The sequence below is a fragment of the Uloborus diversus genome, chromosome 2, assembly GCF_026930045.1.
Source record: "Uloborus diversus isolate 005 chromosome 2, Udiv.v.3.1, whole genome shotgun sequence".
Classification (NCBI taxonomy): Eukaryota; Metazoa; Arthropoda; class Arachnida; order Araneae; family Uloboridae; genus Uloborus; species Uloborus diversus.
Window position 1 is genome coordinate 117,667,049 of NC_072732.1, and position 20,764 is coordinate 117,687,812.

The 20,764-nt window shown below is 32.8% G+C and overlaps 2 protein-coding genes across 2 annotated transcripts in view; one reads left to right on the forward strand and one right to left on the reverse strand.

The window, feature by feature from the left end:
- Window positions 1-17,811: 17,811 nt before the first annotated feature.
- LOC129216506 (dynein axonemal intermediate chain 4-like) lies at window positions 17,812-19,812 on the reverse strand. The gene is made up of 2 exons (XM_054850721.1): window positions 19,575-19,812; window positions 17,812-19,112 (listed from the first exon to the last, which is right to left on the reverse strand). Exons 1-2 carry the CDS (start codon window positions 19,810-19,812, stop codon window positions 17,812-17,814), a joined length of 1,539 nt encoding a protein of 512 aa, XP_054706696.1.
- A 556-nt stretch (window positions 19,813-20,368) lies between these two features.
- Window positions 20,369-20,764, forward strand: part of LOC129216507 (serine/arginine repetitive matrix protein 1-like) — a 120,287-nt gene continuing 119,891 nt past the window's right edge. Inside the window, 1 exon segment of the mRNA XM_054850722.1 lies at window positions 20,369-20,471. Within this exon segment, the coding sequence (XP_054706697.1) occupies window positions 20,448-20,471 (24 nt within the window). The 5' untranslated portion in view covers window positions 20,369-20,447.

The following is a 20,764-nucleotide window of genomic DNA, read 5'->3' on the forward strand; positions in this document are numbered from 1 at the left end:
AGTTTACATTATCCGTTAAATACAACTTAAAAAAAAAAAAGAAATGAAAAAAAAAAAAAGAATAATAATAATTTTAATTCTGATATTTTGAATTCAAATTATGTTTTTCGCAATCACGAACTGAGACAGGACCCTACTCATTGGAGTTATTGTTTCTAGAAACAGCTCCTGTCCCCCCCCCCCCCCAAGCCTGCCTCTCCTCCTGGGCGGTTACGTGTGCATAGTTGTGTGTGTAAGTATTTACGCTTGTGTGTGTGCGTAGACCTGTGTGTATGCACGTAGGCGTGTGTGTGTGTGAGCGTGCGTGTAGGACATGGACGCCTCCGACCAGGAGAAGCGGATAGTTCAGGACCGGAGCAGCCGCGCCGCCTGCAGAGGACGGTGGGTGGTGATGCTGCAGAGGCTCCTTGTCCAAGCTGAAAAAGGCACGGAACATCAAAAATGTTCAAATGAGAACAATAAGCAATCGTGATTGCTCAAAAAAAAAAAAAAAAAAAGAAAATTATTTTGAATTCTGAAATTTTGAATCCAAATTATGTTTTTCGTAATCACGAACTGAGACCAGGACCCTACTCATTGGAGTTATTGTTTCTAGAAACGGCTCCTGCCCCCCCCCCCCAAGCCTGCCTCTCCTCCTGGGCGGTTACGTGTACATAGTTGTGTGTGTGCGTAGACCTGTGTGTATGCACGTAGGCGTGTGTGAGTGTATGTGTGAAGTCGTGTGTGTGTATGTGTGTGAACGTGCGTGTGTGTAGGACATGGACGCCTCCGACCAGGAGATCGGATAGCTCAAAACCGGAGCAGCCGCGCCGCGCCGCCAGCAGAGGACGGTGGGCGGTGGTGCTGCAAAGGCTTCTGGTCCAAGTTGAAAAAGGCACGGACACCAAAAACGGTCAAATGAGAACAATAAGCAATCGTGATTGCTCAAAAAAAAAAAAAAAAAAAAAAACGAATTGTAATGTTAAAGTATAAACAGTCTTTAATAATTGGGAAATATTTTTAGTAAATTGCCAGATTGTTAATAATAGAATAATAGAACAAACATTTTTGTAAAAACCGCATATTAGGAATACTTGATCCCTTTGTTTAGAGGGATACATTATCACAGGGATGAAGGACCATATGACAATATAAACACTATGAAAACAATATAAATGTTAAGATAAATAAATACCTTTGTGCTGAACAGTAAAGTAAGACAAAACAACGTTAGATGAAGCACAAATTCGCAAATTACAGCAGACACGTGTTTCGGCGATAAGCTCATTATTTTTTACATTGAAAAAGGCATTCCCTATAACGCCGAAACACGTGTCTGCTGTAATTTGCAAATTTGTGCTTCATTTAACGTTGTTTTGTATTACTTTAATATAAATGTTGTTTACTTAGTTGACATTAACTTTAATCATTCAAAACCATGTTAACATAATAAAATTTATCATAGTTTGAGTGATAGATTTAAACAATCACTACTGTAAATATGCTAAACAATTAAAATATCAGTTCGCACTTGTAACCCACTTAACACCTCCAACATCTAAACATAAACTAACTCTACTGATAAGTTATGTTCTGATCAGGTGAACAAGTTGAAATAGATGTCAAATCTTTGTTTGAAAGAAAAAATAAATGATTTTACTATAGTTAGATTTACAACAAAAAAGTGAGTTGCCCATTATGTTGACCCATTAGCGGATAGAATGCAAAGTTGGATTTCTAGAGTTTGATGTAAGTTTTCTGAACCAAAATGGTAATATGTTTAATCAGTCTACTTTTCCTGAAAAATTGACAAAATGTGTTAAGCTGCACACACCCAGTTGGGTTGAGCGGAACTAAAAGAACTACAACAAACGAATTGTTTGCTTTTGACTTTTCAGGTTTTGAAAACATATAAGCTAGGCTTTCTTTTTTATGAGTACACTGATACTTACATTTTTCTTCCCTCTTTTTAAAAATTAATTCAAATGATGAAACCTTTAATTTTATTATTGCAAGACACGAAGCAAATAAGATTATTTTTGTGCTTGTCATCCTATTTTTTTTTCTTTGTTGTAATTTTAGCTTCATTACGCTACTTTAAAAAAAAATGTTAGTTTTATTTATAAAATACAGTATTTTTGTTCACAACTGTATTGAATTAATAAGTTACTGATCAAAAGCATCATAAGTTCATGAAAGTTGTGTGCATTTTTTTTTTTTTTGCAAATGTCTAGGGAAATTTGAAACTATGTTATTTTGTGTTCACATTATTATAATCTAGTAAAGAAAATTAGAAATAGTGGTTTGTTTTAGAAACATTATGTAGAAAACTAAAATCCATAAATAAATTGCCAATCTAGTGAAAAGTTTATGTATCTTCTCAGTGGGATCAAGTTTCCCCAGGATGGGATCATGCATCCTTTGATGTGGGGATACATGATCTCTTAATGAAATGTTTGAAAAAAATTATTTTACCAAAACTATCTGTTTCATTTCAATTAAAAAAAAAATACTATCAGATAGAGGAAAAATTACCTTTGTTCACGTACTTTAAAAAAAAAAAAAAAAAAAAAAAAAAAAAAAAAAAAAAAAAACGATAACTTGCAGCAGAGAAAAAAAATTGAAAACTAAAGTAGGGATCAAGTATCTCCAATCTTCCCTAATTTGCACATAAATTATGTGCATTTTAATTAGCATACGATGTAGCATAAGAAGAATATTAATACGCCTTGCATTTGTATTCAAAAAGTTTCTATAAGTTTTAAATTTAATTCTAAAAATGCTCTCGCATCCTTTGTTGAGATACAACAAAGGATGATGTTTCCATGACTTCTGTGTTCTTTTATGTTTTGTCCAATATTTACAACACCTTTACATTAAGTTGGATTTCGTTTTCAATTTTACAAAAATTAAATCTTAAGTTGTAAAATGTTAAAAGTAAGGGAATGTGGGGCAAAGTGAAATAGTTAAGATAACTTACTTTTTTTCAAAATGAACTAATTGGAAATTTGTTTTGAAAATTAAGGTACATAAAGAACACTATATTTCATAATAAAATTTGCCCTGAAACATTTTTTTAAATTTTTAACACTAAATTTGTACCTTTAAAAAAGGTGGGAATTTTTCTCTTCTTTTTTTCATGGGTCAAAGTGAAAAATATTTTTTTCCCGTAATGAAATATTGTTTATTCGATTGTTAAAGGTATTTTTGATCAAATAAATGAGTAAATAAAAGAATAAATGAAAAGAAAATGAGACATTAAATGAATAAATAAATAAATAAATGAGTTATCATATGAGGCAGTGAGAGAAGCAAAGGGATGTACAAGTGGACATTTTCAAGTTTTAAGTAAAAGGCGTTTAAAGATAACATCCTAGGTAGGCTTTCACTGAAATTTTTTTCTGAATCATGCTGTATAGCAGCACCTACCACGGCTCCTAGTACCATCTCTTTCTCCAAGACAGAGGAGAGGTTCACCTACCATGGGTTCTGGTTATCTCAAAATTTTTAATTTTGCCACTTACATTCCTTTGCTTCTCACTGACTCATATGAAAAAAATAGTGAATTAACCAGAAAATAAGTGAATGAATTAATAAATGAGGGAGTTATGAAATGAAGGAATGAAAATAAAATAATTAATAAAGGAATACATAAGTTATTTGATGAAGGATTGAATAAGTAAATGAAATAAACTATTTCACATTGCCCCTTCCGCTCTCCCGCATACACTTGACCAACTGTACAAAGCAGTTAAAATACAAGTAAGCTTAATATTAAACAAATAAATACTGCACCGAATATTTGTGGGTCTCAATTAGTATTTAAAATCTTAACAACAAAAAGTTTATCATTTAATAATGACAAATATAATTTTTGATTTGCAAAAAAAAAAAAAAAAGTATCAATTTTTAAAAATTGCTTGTATATTATCATACTCTTTGATTTTCAGAGTTTTTTTTTTTTTTTTTTGTCTAGAATAGACTAGTTATTCTAATGCATCGTTAATATATTACTAAATAGGTGGCGCTAAAAGCAGAGTAAATATCTTACCATTTCATTTTGCTCCACATTCCCCTACTACATACGAGTATAAATAAAATAGAAGATTTGAACACAAGATATCCTGTTACTTTTATTCATTTTATTTTCAAAGTTTTCATTAAATGTTTCTGTATTAATAACTTCAGGTAAAATCATTAATTGCCATTTCAATTAGTTTTTCCTTTATTAATGAATGAAACACACAATGGAAATGTTGCTTTGCATTGTAAGATAACACTTTCTTTTCGTTGCCGACACGGTTCCCTAAATACCAACACTCTTTGTTTTCACAAATCCAAGGCTAAAAAAAAAGAACATTTTTAATTCACTATTACTCCTTTGTAAGTTACTGAAGTACAGATAAGTCCTTTCTGTTTCAATAATAATCTTCTATTCTTTTCAGAACATCTTCCGCCATTCTTTTACTGTCTTATCTCGCACAAATATAGACACATGAAATTCAGTTTTATTGTTCGTCTGCGCTATTAAAGTGGTATAGAATCGTAAATGTCTGCACATACTTAAAACCGTCTTTCGAGAGTTCATTCTAAACTTTATTTTGAATTCAGTTTCAGCATTTTACGACGAAAAATAATGTTTAAAACTGAAATTTGAATTCAAAATTTTCCTCTGAGCGGGGAAGTTTTATGACGAACTGATTTATTCAAACAATCTTGAAAACAATTGAATTATAATGGTTCTGCATTGTTATACTCTCGATAGCACAAATACATTGGAAGTACGTAGTTAAAATTGTTTCCGAATGGTCTATTACTTATGAACTTGCTTGATTTTTTTAATTTTAAATTTCGTTGAAAATGTGAAGATTTTCACATTTATTGCTCACTAAGAATATCCCCTCCTGATTCATGATCATTAAAAGTCATTAAGAAAAAAATGATTCTGCAGCAAGTAAAACGTACACTTGAATTTTGTGGATTTAATTTTGAGCACAGTATAACAATTCATTTCACGTTTTCAAAGAACTTTGCAAGTAGGAAAAAATCCTTTTTTTATCTTTCGGTTTTTCCTAAATTCTTTTTTTCTTTTATCTTTTTTGACTTTAAAAATTATTTGTTCTTAAAAAATAAGTCAAGATAGATAGAGAGAGAGAGAGAGAGAGAGAGAGAGAGAGAGAGAGAGAGAGAGAGAGAGAGAGAGAGAGAGAGAGAGAGAGAGAGAGTTTCTCGTAAGCAAAAGTTTTACATAGTGAAAAACTGATTACATTTGATTTACATAAGCTTACATTTTTTCGATTACATTTAGCCATTACTGCATGTGTGTTACTTATGAACTTTAATGGTATGCTAATGCTTAATGGTATGTAACTACTTTATTGGTATGAATTTACAAATTTACAGTAATTATTTTCAGCCTTTATAATTTACTAGCTGCGTTGCCCGGCTTTGCTCGCTCTACCTTGAAAATAACCATTGTGTCAAGTTTTTTTTTTAAGATAAGATAAAATTTATTAACAAACAAAATACACATACATAACAGTAAGCAAAATTAAAAAAAAGGAAAGTACAAATTATAAAACATAAATTACAAACTTCATAACAAAACATTAAGAAAATCTTGACTATAGTTCAACACGAGTTAGTATTAAATTTAACACTAAAGAGCGCCAAAGGCACTGTCCGCAGTGTTTTTTAATTGATTTAGTATGGAGTACAAACACAAATATGTATTAACAGAAATATTTACAAATTAATTTTACACAAGTAGTAAAAATTTTACACAGAACAATTATTGGACTGTTTGACTCCAGAGAAAAAAAAAAAAACACAATAACTCGCATTGAAACATTCAATAGTATAAAAATTACAATACAAAATCCCCCCCGGTTGGCAAGTCAGTATATTTTATCAGCTAAAAGTTAATTGTTGATACAATGTCATTATTTTGTATATATTCATTGACCCCTTTTTTATATTTTTTAAAGTTCTTCTCATTCCTAACATCTTCCGTTAGTTCATTAAACAGCCGCGGTGCCAAGTAAAAGAATTGTTTTTTAATAATCGTTTTATTTGGTTTTATAACTTTATATTGTTTACCTGAAATTCGAGTATTATATTGTTTTTCATTAATTTCAAACCAGTTATTGTTGTTATGCAAAAAATACAATATTCTCTGTGCATATATTTCTCTGATATTATAGATTTTCTCTGACTTTTGTAAAATAGTATCGTTTTTATTAAGTTCTTGTTTAGCTCCATAAATTATTTTCAAAATTTTTGCATAAGTTCTATTTAAATTGGTAAGATTTGTTTCATAATCGCCTCCCCATGCACAAATACCATACGTAATTATTGAGTTAATCCAAGCGTAAAATAAACATCTAAGAAACTTTTTCCCAACTATATTTCTCAATAGATAGAGCCAATGTATTCTACCTCTTAACTTATTCACAAGTTTATCAGTATGGCATTTCCATTTTAAATTTTCACTAAAAGTTATACCTAAATAATTTATATTTTCGACTCTTTCTATGGTAGGGCAGTTACAGTTATTTGTGCTGTCACATGTTGGTTCGTGATATTTTATGCGTAAATCAATTTTATTAATTCCATTCTTTTTTAAATCAAACTTTATGTATTTTGTTTTATTTATATTAAGAGATAACATATTGTCAGTTAACCATTTATTTATAGCAGTTAAATCAAGTTCCATTTGGTTTTTTATATCATTAATGCTCTTTGCAGAATATGTTAATGCTGTATCATCTGCATATAGAGTAATTGTACCGTATAATTTAATGTATGACATGTCATTAATATATATTAAAAAAAGTAATGGACCTAAAATTGATCCCTGAGGGACTCCGGTTTTTGTTGTTTTATATTTGCTTATACAGTTATTTAGTTTTGTTGCTTGTTTGTGTGCTAAGTGAAGTAGTATATTCAATAACCAGGCTTAAACGAAAGAAAAAAATAACTATCATGCAAAATATTCCCACCAAACAATGATGACAGATATTAAAATGCTTTTAAGAAATTAAAACAAAATTAGAAAAATGGATTTAAAAAGCGTAACCATGGAAGCACAAAATAAAATAAGTTTAAGAATTGAAAATGAGAAAGATGGAAATAAACAATGGATTCAAAAAGCGTTACCGTGGAAACGTAAAATAAAATGGTAAAAACTTTTGAATAGAGAACAGATTTTTAAACTTCATTTAATTCGCTTGTAACTTTTTTTCCAATTGAGATAGAGGATTAAACTTTCGACCTTAGGTCGAGTTAGATCTGGAGTAAAGAAAGCAGCTCTTTCCAATGGTGTCAAAAAAAAAAAAAAAAACTATGGGACAATTTCTTCACTTTTTATTGATGGATATAATGAAGAAAGTAGTGCATAAATTTCAACTAAGCCTAAAAAAATTCGAGCTAAAACGCAAAAAACTCCCGCCGGAATAGCGCACGCAGACGTTTTTTGGAGACTTCATTTTATACTATGTAGAGAAGAGATATACTCTCCTTTTTGAAACATTGAATTACAAAATGAGGCTTTGACATTTTTTTTTCAAATCAAATTTTAGCTGATTAAACAATGCAATGTAAGAAAAGTAAAAAAATAATCGAAATCGTTATTTTATTTTATTTTTCCATTTATTTATTTATTTTATTATTATTATTTTTTTTTATTTTTTTTCTTGGATTCATCTCTATTTCAAGTCGTCTAAATTTTGGAAAACTATGTTATCCAGTGTAGAGTAAAATTGAACTCAGCAGAAGTAGTGCTATAAATTGTTCCCCTGTGTATATTGCCGTGGGAAAGTAAAGCGCAGTTTCTGCAAATTTTTCCCTTTTTTTTTTTCTTTTCTTTTCCGCATTTAGGTCATCTATTGTATTTTAGCTGTACTCCACAAGCTTGATTATTTGGTTTCCGATGAAAATAAAATACGAAAAAAAAAAGAAAGGAAAAGTAATTTGAATTCTGAAATTTTGAATTCAAATTATGTTTTTCGCAATCACGAACTGCGACGGGACCCTACTCATTGGAGTTACTGTTTCTAGAAACGGCTCGTGTGTCCCCCCTCCCCAAGCCTGCCTCTCTTTCTGGGCGGTTACGTGTGCGTTGTTGTGTGTGTAAGTGTGTAGGCTTGTGTAAGTGTGTTGTAGGCTTGTGTGTGTGCGTAGACCTGTGTGTATGCACGTAGGCATGTGTGAGTGTATGTGTGTGAAGTCGTGTGCGTGTGTGTGAGCGTGCGTGTGTGTAGGACATGGATGCCTCCGACCAGGAGAAGCGAATAGCTCAGGACCGGAGCAGCCGCGTCGCCTGCAGAGGACGATGGGCGGTGGTGCTGCAGAGGCCTCTAGTCCAAGCTGGAAAAGGAACCACGACGTCAAGGACGGTCAAGTAAGGACAATAAGCAATCGTGATTGCTCAAAAAAAAAAAAAAAAAAAAAAACGAAAAAAAAAAAAATTTACAACATTTTCCTATTGTTGACCTTCTAGTCTCTCTTTGATAAATATAAAATAATGAACTAGACTAATGAAGTTGACTCCTTCAGTCAAAAGTTCTACTTTTATTCCCTGAAGGGCTGAAGTTGATAGAATGTGCGAAAAAAAATAACACGGAGCGAGGAAAAACTTTTATTTTCAAAACATTTAATTTTTCATGAATGTGTTTTAAATGTCCGATTTTTCAAACAAGGCGTGTCATCGATGAACTTTGGCGCGCTGAATGCTTACGCGCTGTCTACCGCGTTTCCAGATTATGATAATTCAGATGTTGCGCTCTACGCTTGCTATCAACCATATTGTTGCCAGTACATATCAGTAAAGAAGCGAATTAATTACTGCGCTCTGCGCGAATGGCATTTCATCATTTGTGATGTAATGTACAGAAGCGTGAGAAAGGAAATTAAATCTGCGCATTGATTAAAATAATTGTTAAAAAACATTAAACTTTGTTAAAATATTTTTAAAATGGTCAAAACCTATGTCTTTAAGCATGCTCTTTCAGAAAAAAATACTTTTGAAATTTCGGAAACGACCCCATTCTCGTTGTCATGATAAATCTAAAAAAATCAAAGGAACAACATCAACTGCGGCCTAGTGAGGATAATAAGCAACTCTTGATTGCTCAAAAAAAAAAAAAAAAAAAAATCTTAATTTCCAGAATAAAAAGATTTGTTTTCTTTTTTTCTTGGACGGTGGCAGCTCGAATGGCTCATCTGCTTGGAAAAGTGGATGAAGGAAAACGGAAGTGGTGTTGTCAATGCCTTGAGTCGCATTTACCCGGAAACAATCGTTTTGAGTCATGATAGCAAACAACATAATTCTGTTATGATCAGAACTTATTGTTTTAGGAAGCAAATGCACTGTATGGCTAATGGATAATAACTTAAGTCAATCGAAAAGTTATAGCTCTTCGGTTTCACGATGTTTTTTTTTTTTTTCAAAACTTCAAATATATTTCATTTTTTTTTCCGATAAATCACCCTCTTAGAAAAATATTTCGCTCATTTTCTGTATTGTTTATCAAAGTAGAACAGAAATGAATTGAGAAAACATTCAGCATGTAGCCTGGCATTCATTTGAATTTTGAACGCATTGTTTGAAAAATGGGATATTTTAAAAAATTAATTGAAAAGTAACTGTTGGGGAAATGAAAGTATTTTCTGGGTCCATGTTATTATTATTATTATTATTATTATTATTATTATTATTATTATTATTATTATTATTATTATTATTATTATTATTTGCTTATTCTATCCATTTCAGTGACAAAAAGTACTACTTTTGACTGAAGGAAACAACCCCATTAGTGAGCTATTGCAAAAAAGATCAAGACCAATGAAGAATATTATCTGTTTTGGTGCACATTATCAAATCTAAAAATTGTGAATAATTAATATTGAGCAAGGGGCCATCTTGTGCAAAATAACAAAAGAAAGAAACCCATACAAGCAGCGGAAATTCCATGCGTGTGCTTTGAAGCCAGAGCTAGAAGGGCTCAATCTTTAGTGCAAGATAATTGAGCAATTCTAGAAGAAAATAGCACAAATCTTTTATTCCCTTGTATTGAAGATAACGTTATATCACGCCGAAGCAGGGGCGTGCACAGGGGAGGGGGAGAAGGCACACCTGTTGGTCCTGACCCGAGCATGAAAGGGGCCCGAAATTTTCAAAATGAAGGGTGAAATATATATAAGGACGTTCGAGTAAACACTATGGAGGAGGAACGTAAAAGTCATTTGTGACGAGCCCCAAAATTTCTGTGCACGCCCCTGCGCCGAAACACTTGTATGCAGGGGCGCCCCGAACTTAAATTTTTGAGCGTTCGGAAATTCTCAATTTGTCGAAAGAAACTCAAAATTTTGTTGAATGATGATAGTTTTGCCGAATGGAATTCCAAATATTACCAAATGATGGTAATTTTTCTGAATCGTCTGACAAAATTTGCCGAATAAGAACATTTTTGGGAGGTTACAGTGACTTCCTGTGTCCACCTATCAGGACGCCCTTGCGTGTATTCAAGTTTTATGGCAACTAAATGTCTCACTTGCGTTGTTTTAGTCTGAGAAAAATGATGGTAGAACTGTGCCTATGTCTCCCCCCGTCCCCTATTTAAAGAAATAAATAAATAAATAAAAGGAATAGTCCGATTTAAACAAACTTGATTTGCTCGCCAGGCCACGTTAATAATATACAAACTGTTTTGATTTGAACAATTTTCTGTTCAGTTGAGAGTAGTTCAAGAAAACTATTACATAGAAGAATTCAAATCCTATAAGATTATTTAATTTTACTAATTCGTGTTTATTTTTGAACACTTCAAAAATATTCAACACTAACGTCTGCGGTCTGCAGCGAAAAGTCTTTTTTTTTCTTTCTTTGTCTAAAATTTCAATCACACTGGAAAAGACATTTTTCACAACAGGGGGTCATTAAAATCTTTTCAATTTGTACTTCACAATGCCTCTTCTTTTTCATAAAATACAAGGATCTTTTCCGAACATGTCCTTCAAATAATATTCTCTCTCTCAACTCTGCACTAATTTCGTAACAACACAAAATTTGCTTATTTGAACAGCTACTGGTTGCTTATCTCTCAAAGGAATAGAGAAAACAGATAAGAATTTCTGAAGCGGTTTTCTTCCCCTGGCGATTGGAAATCGGGAGTTTTTGATATCTCATCGTATCTGTTGCTATTACTCCTGCATTTCCATTCTACAGTGTCTTTGCCAATAGCAGTGGCGTAGCTAGACCCGACTTTCGGGGGGGGTTACTTCTTTTATATATATATATATATATATATATATATATATATATATATATATATATATATATAATATAATATTATATATATATAATATATAATATTATATATATATATATATATTATATATATATATATATATATTATATATATATATATATATATAATCGCTTGGAATTTTTTCCTTTTCTCTTTTTTTCTTTCTCTTCTCTCTTCTTTTTCTCTTTTTTTTTTTTTTTTTTTTGAGACTAACGTTTCGGGGGGGGGTTTTGTCCCCAAAACCCCCCCCTTAGCTACGCCCCTGGCCAATAGACTCATGCTGATAGTAATTATCATTTGGTAAGGTTATCATTTGATCGGTGGCAAGTATGTCCTTGGAGAGAGATAAGGAATACTTACGATAAGGCTATTTATTGAGATATGGGAGAGGAAAAGCACAAGCAACTGTGCACGCGTGTGATCATAAATTCTATAAAAGTTGAATTTCAATTCTCTGATTACACTGAATATTTGAAGAGAAATTTTACTCAGTTAAAAAAAAGAGGAAGAAAATAACAATTAATCTGTGATACCGCTCATCAAATTGAACTTTTAGACGATGTGATTAGACAATGTGTTATTAGACAATGTGATTAGACAATGTGATTAGACGATGTGATTAGACAATGATTAGACAATGTGATTAGACAATGTGAGTTTTAGCATTGGTATAACCAGGGGCGTGCACAGAAATTTTGGGGTCCGTCCAGTGGCGTAGCTAGGGAGAGGCGGAGGGGGTGGTCCATCCCGGGCGGCACTTTCTCACTTTTGATGTGAAAAAAATCAACGCGTTGTTTTTCTTGTGGACATTTCAGCATTTAATTATATTGTTAGTTTTTTTCTCTTCCTTCATCTGAAGCTACAGATTGAGGGCAGTGTCACATTTTTCGGGAAGAGCAACCGAATCTTCCTATCCCTTAACGTCACCAAATAGCTCAAAAGTGCAGTTTTAGGCCTTGAGTCTCGAAATATTTCCAAGAGATAACGCCCACCCCATTCCTTTACATCTCATCTTTTAACCTAATATTGAGTTTTTTTAAATTTCAATATTAACAAATTCTTGAGGGTGGGCAAGCCCTGATCCTTCCTGTAACGAGATTAAAGATAGTCTAATATGTGTATTAATTACATCAACTTCGAAAATAGCTAAAAATTGGGTTTTTGAAACTTAAACTTCAGAAAAATTCTAAGGTAGGGACACCAAATGTGCACGAAATCACCTAACGTCATCACAGTTCGCTCCAAATTTCATTTTTAGAAATTTCTGAAGGAAAACTGCAAACTCTTCTTTTTTCAGTTATGCAGAGCTTAAAACGAGCAACAGTTGCGAAAAAGATTTCGGGTGGGAACCCCCCCCCCCCCTCCTCCGAACTCTCTCTCAACAACTAAAATCGCGTGTTAGGACTTCATTTTCAAAACGTTTCATACACTGTAACAAATTTCGGAAACGTTTCTAGATATATCGGAAACGTCTCCGAAATAGTAAGAATCCTTCATCCAATAGCGAACTCCTCATTATTCAGAAAGCTTTTTGTTATTTCAAGAAATCTAGAAGCGGAAGTGAGGCGCAATGCTTCGAAACGTATTTTATTCCAACACTGGCGCCAGTGAGTCGAAAATAACGAGAGCTTATTTTTTCCTTATCTATGGTTGCTGAGAGTCAGCAACTGTTTAGCATTGGATTGCTTGTTATTTCATGTCTAGAGAGTATTAAATTGTGTCGAAACTAATTTTACGCCTTTGCATTTTGGGCTGCCCTTGATTTTTTAGACGATGTACGCAGCTATTAAGTTAGTGAATAACGATTTGCTTCTTTACAATTTCCGGTGCGACCATGATTACATATATATTGTGTGTTCAAGCGTGAATAGTTTCAACACCCGTTTTTATACTTAATGAAACAAAATCCTTTGGATTACTTATCCAGTTGTAATGGAGGTACTTAGATTTTCTTCCGCTCATGTTCACTTGTAAGTATTAATGAATATTTTAAAACATGTTGCTATATACATTTATATTTTTGTTAATTTGCATTTGATGAGGCTCCAATTGTAACTGTTTTTGGGTTTATCGAATTAATTTAAAGTTATCCTACATACCTATGTGCGCAGTGTACTATTTGTTGTAACCAATAGAAACTGATTAATTACGCAAAAAGAAATAAGATTTATATTTGAAAAGCAATCACAGAAAGGTTATTTCGAAATACTTGGATTACATACATTGGTTCAAAAAAAATCAATTGTTTAATTCATTAAAAATATGGTAATGCAAATGTTTTCTAGTATTGTAATATGCTTCACAAAAAATGTGCCAGTATTATTTATCTTTTTTATTATAATTTATTCATTTATTTAAAAATATTTATACCATTAGAAAATGACCCAGTTATCTATTAGTAAGCAACATAGTTATGCAATTAATTCATGTGCTTATTCATTTTGTTAAATGTGGTTGACAATAAAAAATTCCTTGACATTAGTTGTTCGGTAAATAACATTTCCTTCGTGGATATACTAGTTTTAATATAGGACAGTAAGGAGGAATGAGTCAGAGGCAAAAATGGAACAGCTGCATTTACAAGCCGAAATAAAAAGAAATATTTCATGTCATTGTTTTAAAAGTGATCCTTTTTTAAATACTATGTTATTAATATACAATGTACATATGGGGAGAAGACGAGGGGCGTTCACCACGCAGACAGCCATTGACATTTTGAGGGATTGCTTTTTTTTAAGGGGGGGGGCGCTTTATAGCATTTTATGGGTTCACCATCACTCTTATGGTGTGGGGGGGGGAGAATCTCGTATATATGAAATGGAGTAATCATGCAATAGAATTCAATGTTTTAAAAAATAAAATATGTAATGCATTTTGCGCACATTGTAAAAATAAAATCAGTAACCTATTTTGATTAAGTATTTATATTTGTGATGAACTGGAAAAGGGCAAGAACAGAAGAATCACCCCGAATGGTTCCAACAGGAGGACTTGGTGTCATATTTAAATTCACTAATTTCTCTGTTGGCACTTTTCGGCACTTTGTTCGTCAGAGAAATAGACTTGACGTGAAGGGAAGGTAAGTTCTGTCAAATTTTATCCGAAAATAAAAGCTACCAAGTTTGATACAAGATATGTTTTTAAGTTCTGCATTAAAAATACAATATGTTGATAATTTTGTCTGGAAAATATTGAGAGAAAAACTGAAGTTTAAGATTGTTTAACAAACAATCCCATTTTTGAGAAAGTACCCCCCCCCCCCTCCCCTCCCCTGACGATTTTGTGAATAGGAATGAAACTACTATATTATTTCATAAATTTTCAAAAATTTATAACTGCATATGTTATGCTGTTAACCATGCTATTTGTCATTAGAAATTCAGAAAAAAAAAACAAAAAAAAAATCCACGAATGATTCTAAAATTGTTTGTTTCATTGCTGTTAGATATGAAAGAACTGAAACTGATATGGTATGCAATACTATAGTAAAGAAATATATTTTAGAAAAATCACGGAAAAAGGATTCTGAAATTCTCGGAAACGTTTTTGAAAATTGTTTGGACAGTTCCGAAATACTCGGAAACGTTTTCGAAACTTTCATGAACCACAGCTGCACAGAATACTCAGAAACATTTCTGGAAATTACGGAAAGAGGATTCCGAAATACTCAGAAACGTTTCTGAAAATTACAGAAAGAGTATTCCAAAATACTCAGAAACATTGAAAGAGGATTCCGAAATACACAGACACGTTTCTGGACATTACAGAAAGAGAATTCCGAAATACTCAGAAACGTTTTTGAAAATTTCATGAACCGCAGCTGCACGATATACTCAGAAACGTTTCCGGATTTTTTTTACAGTGTAGGGAGACGGGAAAACCATCTGACTTCCCAATATTTTTGGAAAAAGTTGGAAACTTATTCCGTCAAAGATAGCCTACAATTGCGTTTTTGAAACTTTGGCATCGTAAAATTTCTAGAAAGTTCCCGAACGTTCCCTATTCTCTTTAACGTCATTAAAGAGAGACTAAAATTGATTTCAAGTTTGAAAATATTTCGGGAGGAAAATCCGGTCTTTGTTGGATTCGGGAGAGGCCTTTACACTACTAGATACAGCCTACATTTACGTGTGAGCGTGTTTCAGTTTAGTTGAAAAGCTTTCCGGATAGCGCCGCTGAACCTTCCCCAATATCTTCACGTATCCAAAGATAGCCTAAAATTGTTTTTTTAAGGCTTCAATTTCGACAAATTTCCTTGAGAAGTCCCCCTCCCCCCTAATGTCACCAAAGAAAGCATAAAACTGATTTCAATTTAAAAAAAAATCTGGAGGATTTTTTTTTCTTTTTTCTTCTCTATCAAAATCTTATTAAAACACTTTTGACTCTTAAATATATTAACTATTTCCCATCAAAAGGGCGGCAAATTGAGGAACCGCCCTGGGTGGCAGAAAGCGTAGCTACGCCACTGGACTTAAAAAGAGAGCTTAAAAGAGAGCTGGAGCTTAAAAAGAGAGCTGGAGCTTAAAAAGATAATGCTGCGCAAAATCCTTTTCATTAAAAATAAATTAAAAAAAAAAAAAAAACAGTTTAAATAAAAGGGATTTTCATTTTTTGCAGAGTACATGTTTCAAATAAAAAAGGTGGTGTATTTTGTTGGTGTCGCCATCTATACTAGAGAAAGTGGAAGACTAAAGTTTTTGACATCAGCTAAAAAAAGACATTTTTCAAACATTTAACTTGCAGACTTGCGAATATGTACTTTAAAATAGTATTATGATGTAGGTTTGAAATATTAAACGCATTGTAATATTTTCAATTATTTTCTTCTTTTATAAACTTCCTCCTTCAATAAACAATTATCTTTTTAGTTTATTACAGATTTTCATGTAAAATTTATTTTCAGATTAAAAAACTGCAGGGGTGCCCACTTAAAGGGTGGGGGGTAGTCATGGCGCAGACTGCGCCATTGAGATTTTCAGGGAGGGTTGTTTTGAGGTTTATTTTTCTCATTGGGGGGGGGGGGGCTCTTTTTGTTTTGGAGGTGGGGCGAGGGGTCTCCGCGATATTGAGGGAGATGCGCCCTTGTACTTAGAGGTGGGGGCACCCCTGAAAAATGACGGCTTTTTTTTTTTTTGTCAACATTAGTATTTTAATTGAGGCTTTCGAAATTTGCTTACACGAGATGAGTGAATGACTACAAAATTTTTTATGCTTATTGAATTATTGGGTAAAAAATGCATGGAAAAGCGCCCAAGTTAAAAATTGAAAATTCGTACGTGGAACGTTTTTTTTAATGCCATACCTTTTGAACACAAATATATTTATTTATTTCTTAGATTTCTTATGACTTAAGTCTTTCTGAAAAAATTAAATTTTGCTAAGTTTGTTTTTCCAACTTCTCAAAGTTTCATATTTTGTGAAAGCCTAGCTGCCTTCTTAGTAGTGTTTGAGCCCTTAAATCCTATTCTGTGTTTCCTGCACATACTACAGTAGTTTGAAAGATCATATTTTTTTTTTTTTTTTTAATTTTCAGAATATGCGAGTGAAAGTTTCGTTATTTCATGCCAGATTAAGGGAGAAAAAATGAAAGTGTTGCTCTGTCTTCATTCAATGAACAAGAATTATGAACTACCAGCTTTATAATGTTGCACATGTTGTCTATTGTCTTGATTATTACTTTTTATGAGAAAAACATTATTTACACTAATGAATCATTTTCAAGAATTGCCAACACTTTTAAATATATCGTTTCTGCAAAATGTTTCTTAAACTGCTTTGCAAGCCAAAGAAGTTTTTTAAATATACTCAAATTTTCTTGTTTATTTCCACAAAAAATAAATAAAGAAATAAAGAAAAGAAAAGAAAAAAAAAACATTTTTGCCTCTCCATTTTGTTGACAGTTGTCACGAAAATACAACTCTTATTTTCAAACCGTGGTAGTAGTTATGCATATTATTCTGCCACAGTCATTGAAAATAAAATATGTATTGAAGTGAGGTTAATTGAATAAATACCCATACTCAAGTAGAGATATTTGTTTCTCACCACTCTGGGAATGAAACAAAGTATTGGTAGCTATTCTATAAGTTAAGCAAATAGTTCATCTTCTGTAAATCTGAAAATTTTTCTCATAAGATTTAATTTGCTATTTGAAAAAAGAGAAAGAAAGGAAGGAAGGGCTTTTTTTCAGACCAGTTAAAAACTCCCCCCCCCCGGACAAGCCCATCATTTCAAATTTTTTCCTGGGGGGGGGCGGCAAATGGTGCTGCCTACTCCAAATAAATTGTATCAAAAATCGACAAAAAACTACGCTCACTTAACTGTAAAAACATCAACTTTTCTAATGGGGGAAGGGGACAATAGACCCCTCTAAATACGAGCCTGCCCCCAAACATTGCTAGGGGAAAGGGAGCCAGTTAAGTAAAGGATGTCATAGTCTCTTTACTAAGGGACGTTGTGGCTTATCTTAGACTTAACCAAGCATTTTGTTTATGTTGATTAGATTGTTTTTTCTCAAAAGTTATAAATCGGGAAGAAAAGTTGATTTTAGTTCAAGAATTTGATTCTCATTAGTCAATGTGATGCCCACAAGTTCATACAAAACAATATCACCACTTGATTTACCTACGAGAAACCAATTATTTTGCTTGCAAAACGTAATGTATGTAAAAGAAACTCCTTCTGGGGCAAACACTTGAGCTATTGGTTCATGTAAATCTTGAGACAAATTAAAAATTTGAATTTTCATTCTCATCATGACCAAAAATAATGTTGATGTGACATTAGACCAAGCTATTTTCAGCACTGCATCTGAAAGCTTGAGAGTTTTGACTGGGGATGGTTTATCCCATTGCCATATGCAAACAGTTTGATCAGTGCTACAGGTCATGAAAACATCATTAGCAAGAGGTGACCATTGTAAATCAAAGACGGGCCCGTTGTGGCAGTCATATACCTTAATATATATTACTGGATCATTGCAATCTGCTACAAGTACTTGACCTTCAGCAGTTGCAATAGTAAAGACCCCTTTAAGGTCTGGTCTCATTTGCATGCCCCAAGCAGCCGCATCTATTGCAATTAGGTACTTTCTTTCTTTTTCTTTGGATGAAGTTGAACCTCTTTTTATGTGTCGAAAGACTTGTCCTTCCAGAACTTGTTCAACAGTCCAATAACAAATGACGCCATCTTTTGATGATGATAAAATTACTGCCGCCTGTCTATCTCCTGTTTGTTGTTTTTCCATCCAACAAACACTAGTAATTGTGCCAATCGGTCTTACTGGTGAACTGCGATTGTCTACTTTTGTGAGTTTCTCCTGCTCACGTAGATCATACAATGCTACAAGACCATGTCTCATGCCAACCGCAATCAGATATGGACACTTTTTCGATATTTCTATACAACTGACACTTTCATCAGTGTGGTATATTCGTTCTGGATATCCACTTTTATGAATATTCCAACATAAAATAAAGCCTTTTGGTTCAACCAAAGTTTCTTTTTCAGGAACTGCTCCATAACCTGCAACAAATATGCAGTCATTGGATGAGCTGCATTCCATACAAGTTACTTTGTAGTTATGGTTGATTTTTTCCAAATAAAACAGTAGGTGCAATTTAATGTTTGAATTTGAAGAATATTCATCACTTTCATTTCCGTCTTTAAATGCACTTGAACTAGAATCCATCATTATATCTTCAAGCTGTGTTTCATATCCGTTGTAAGATAATATACTTTTTTTATAAGTGTTGTAATTTAAGGCTTTTTCAGTAACATATAAAGTTTTCTTAAATCGCTTTAAGAAACTAGATTCACAATCTAAGTTGTCCAGAAATTCTTGATAGTTGTGAAATTTTTTTCTATTTTTTACAAAATCTTTGAAGTTTTTGAATTTCCGCTCGGAGTTTTCCACCCGATGGTAATGTTTGTCTAATAAATATTTCGTAGCAATTGCATGCATGTCTCGAAATAGCACAGGGTCAGTTTGTATGTTTTTATGAAGACGAACTTCGTACGTTTCCGTAAAAACTTCACGTCGGTCCCTTGAGTGGTCTGACAACTTTGCTTGGTAAATCTCATTTCTTAACTTTACTTTTTCAAATTCCATTGAATTTACAGGTACTTTACTATCTGGTTCTTCAAAATGTTTGAAAAATACTCGGCTTAAAAAAATGTTTTTTCTTTCGAAATCAATACTTGTTTTAAGATCAATTTCTTCTGATAACTCGTAAGGCGCAAGATCCATTTTCCCGACCTTAATTTCATCTGTTTTAGTTTTACCGAGAACATTTTTCCCAGATCGAAAGCAATTTTCAATTACTTCCAAATATTCCACGAGGAACTCAGAATCTAATCCAGTTTCTCCAACAAATACAGGAAAGAGTGGCTTTGGAGTAACATTTTCTCCCGCGTCATTCGTAATACATGGCACTAATGATGCTTCACTTTTGTCTTCTTTTCCTTGCACTATAGATGAATAACCCTCTTCAATCCAATCTCCTATAATTAAGCTAACCATTGTGTCATGTAATCATTTAGAAGTATGAAAACTTCTGTGCGCTGTGTATCAAATACATTTCCTCATCTAATAGTAGTTGCAGTTGCTATGACAACATTGATCATATTGCCATGTTAAAACTTCTAATAGGATACTTCTTTTCAAATCTTTGTTGAGTACTTTTAAAAATTTTCCATTGAAGACTAAAGGCAGATAGATTTATTTATTTTTTTCATTAATTAATTTTTTTCGTACTTTTATGAACTTTTGCGACGTTTGCCGACCTTGACTGGTAGCTACCGTTTGGATGATCACATGACAGCTCGGGACGTCAGACGAATAACACGCAGTTGAAAAAAAAAATCAAGGAGGATAGAAGAAATTCTTCTATCCCCCTTGGAAAAAATACTTATTTTTGGTCAAAAATGTTACGTGATTCAATCAACTAATCAACCAGCTTAAATTGCAGTCGTACCGACAGATCATAGAACGCTGCGGTTAGTCACCGGTTGACCAGTCGAGACCGAAAAACGCACCCGTACGGCAGAAAACCACTTCTACTTTCTCTAGACTCATAGCATTTCGCCATCTTGAAAAATAATATTTTTAATAATACCGGCGGTTATGTTTTTGAAAGAATTTAATTCACATTGAAAATGACTGATGCAGGCTTCTTCCGGGTAATTTCTTGCTTTAAATCCATTCTATTTTCATTTTACTTGAAGTTAAAACATTAAGTAGTTTGAGCTAGTATTATACTCTTTAAATTGTTTATTTTGATTGTATATAAAACATTCTCTAAAATCTTAGCGTTTTACTGCCAGGTTTCAAGTCTTCCATAAAAATTGAATCTTTCCCTTTACTATATTATTCTTTTTAGTTTTAAATAGTTTTTATGTTTGTAAGCATGGTATGCATGGCATTTTACTTCAGTGAGTTTTAAAACTGATTAATTACTAAAGCATGTCACATT

Excerpts from the sequence above, each read along its gene's own strand:
- LOC129216506 (XM_054850721.1), bottom strand. The coding sequence starts at position 19,812 with ATGGTTAGCTTAATTATAGGAGATTGGATTGAAGAGGGTTATTCATCT. Across the intron at positions 19,113-19,574 it reads ATCTGGGAAAAATGTTCTCG|ATTGTGAATCTAGTTTCTTA; the intron begins GTAAAACTAAAA and ends TGGACAACTTAG.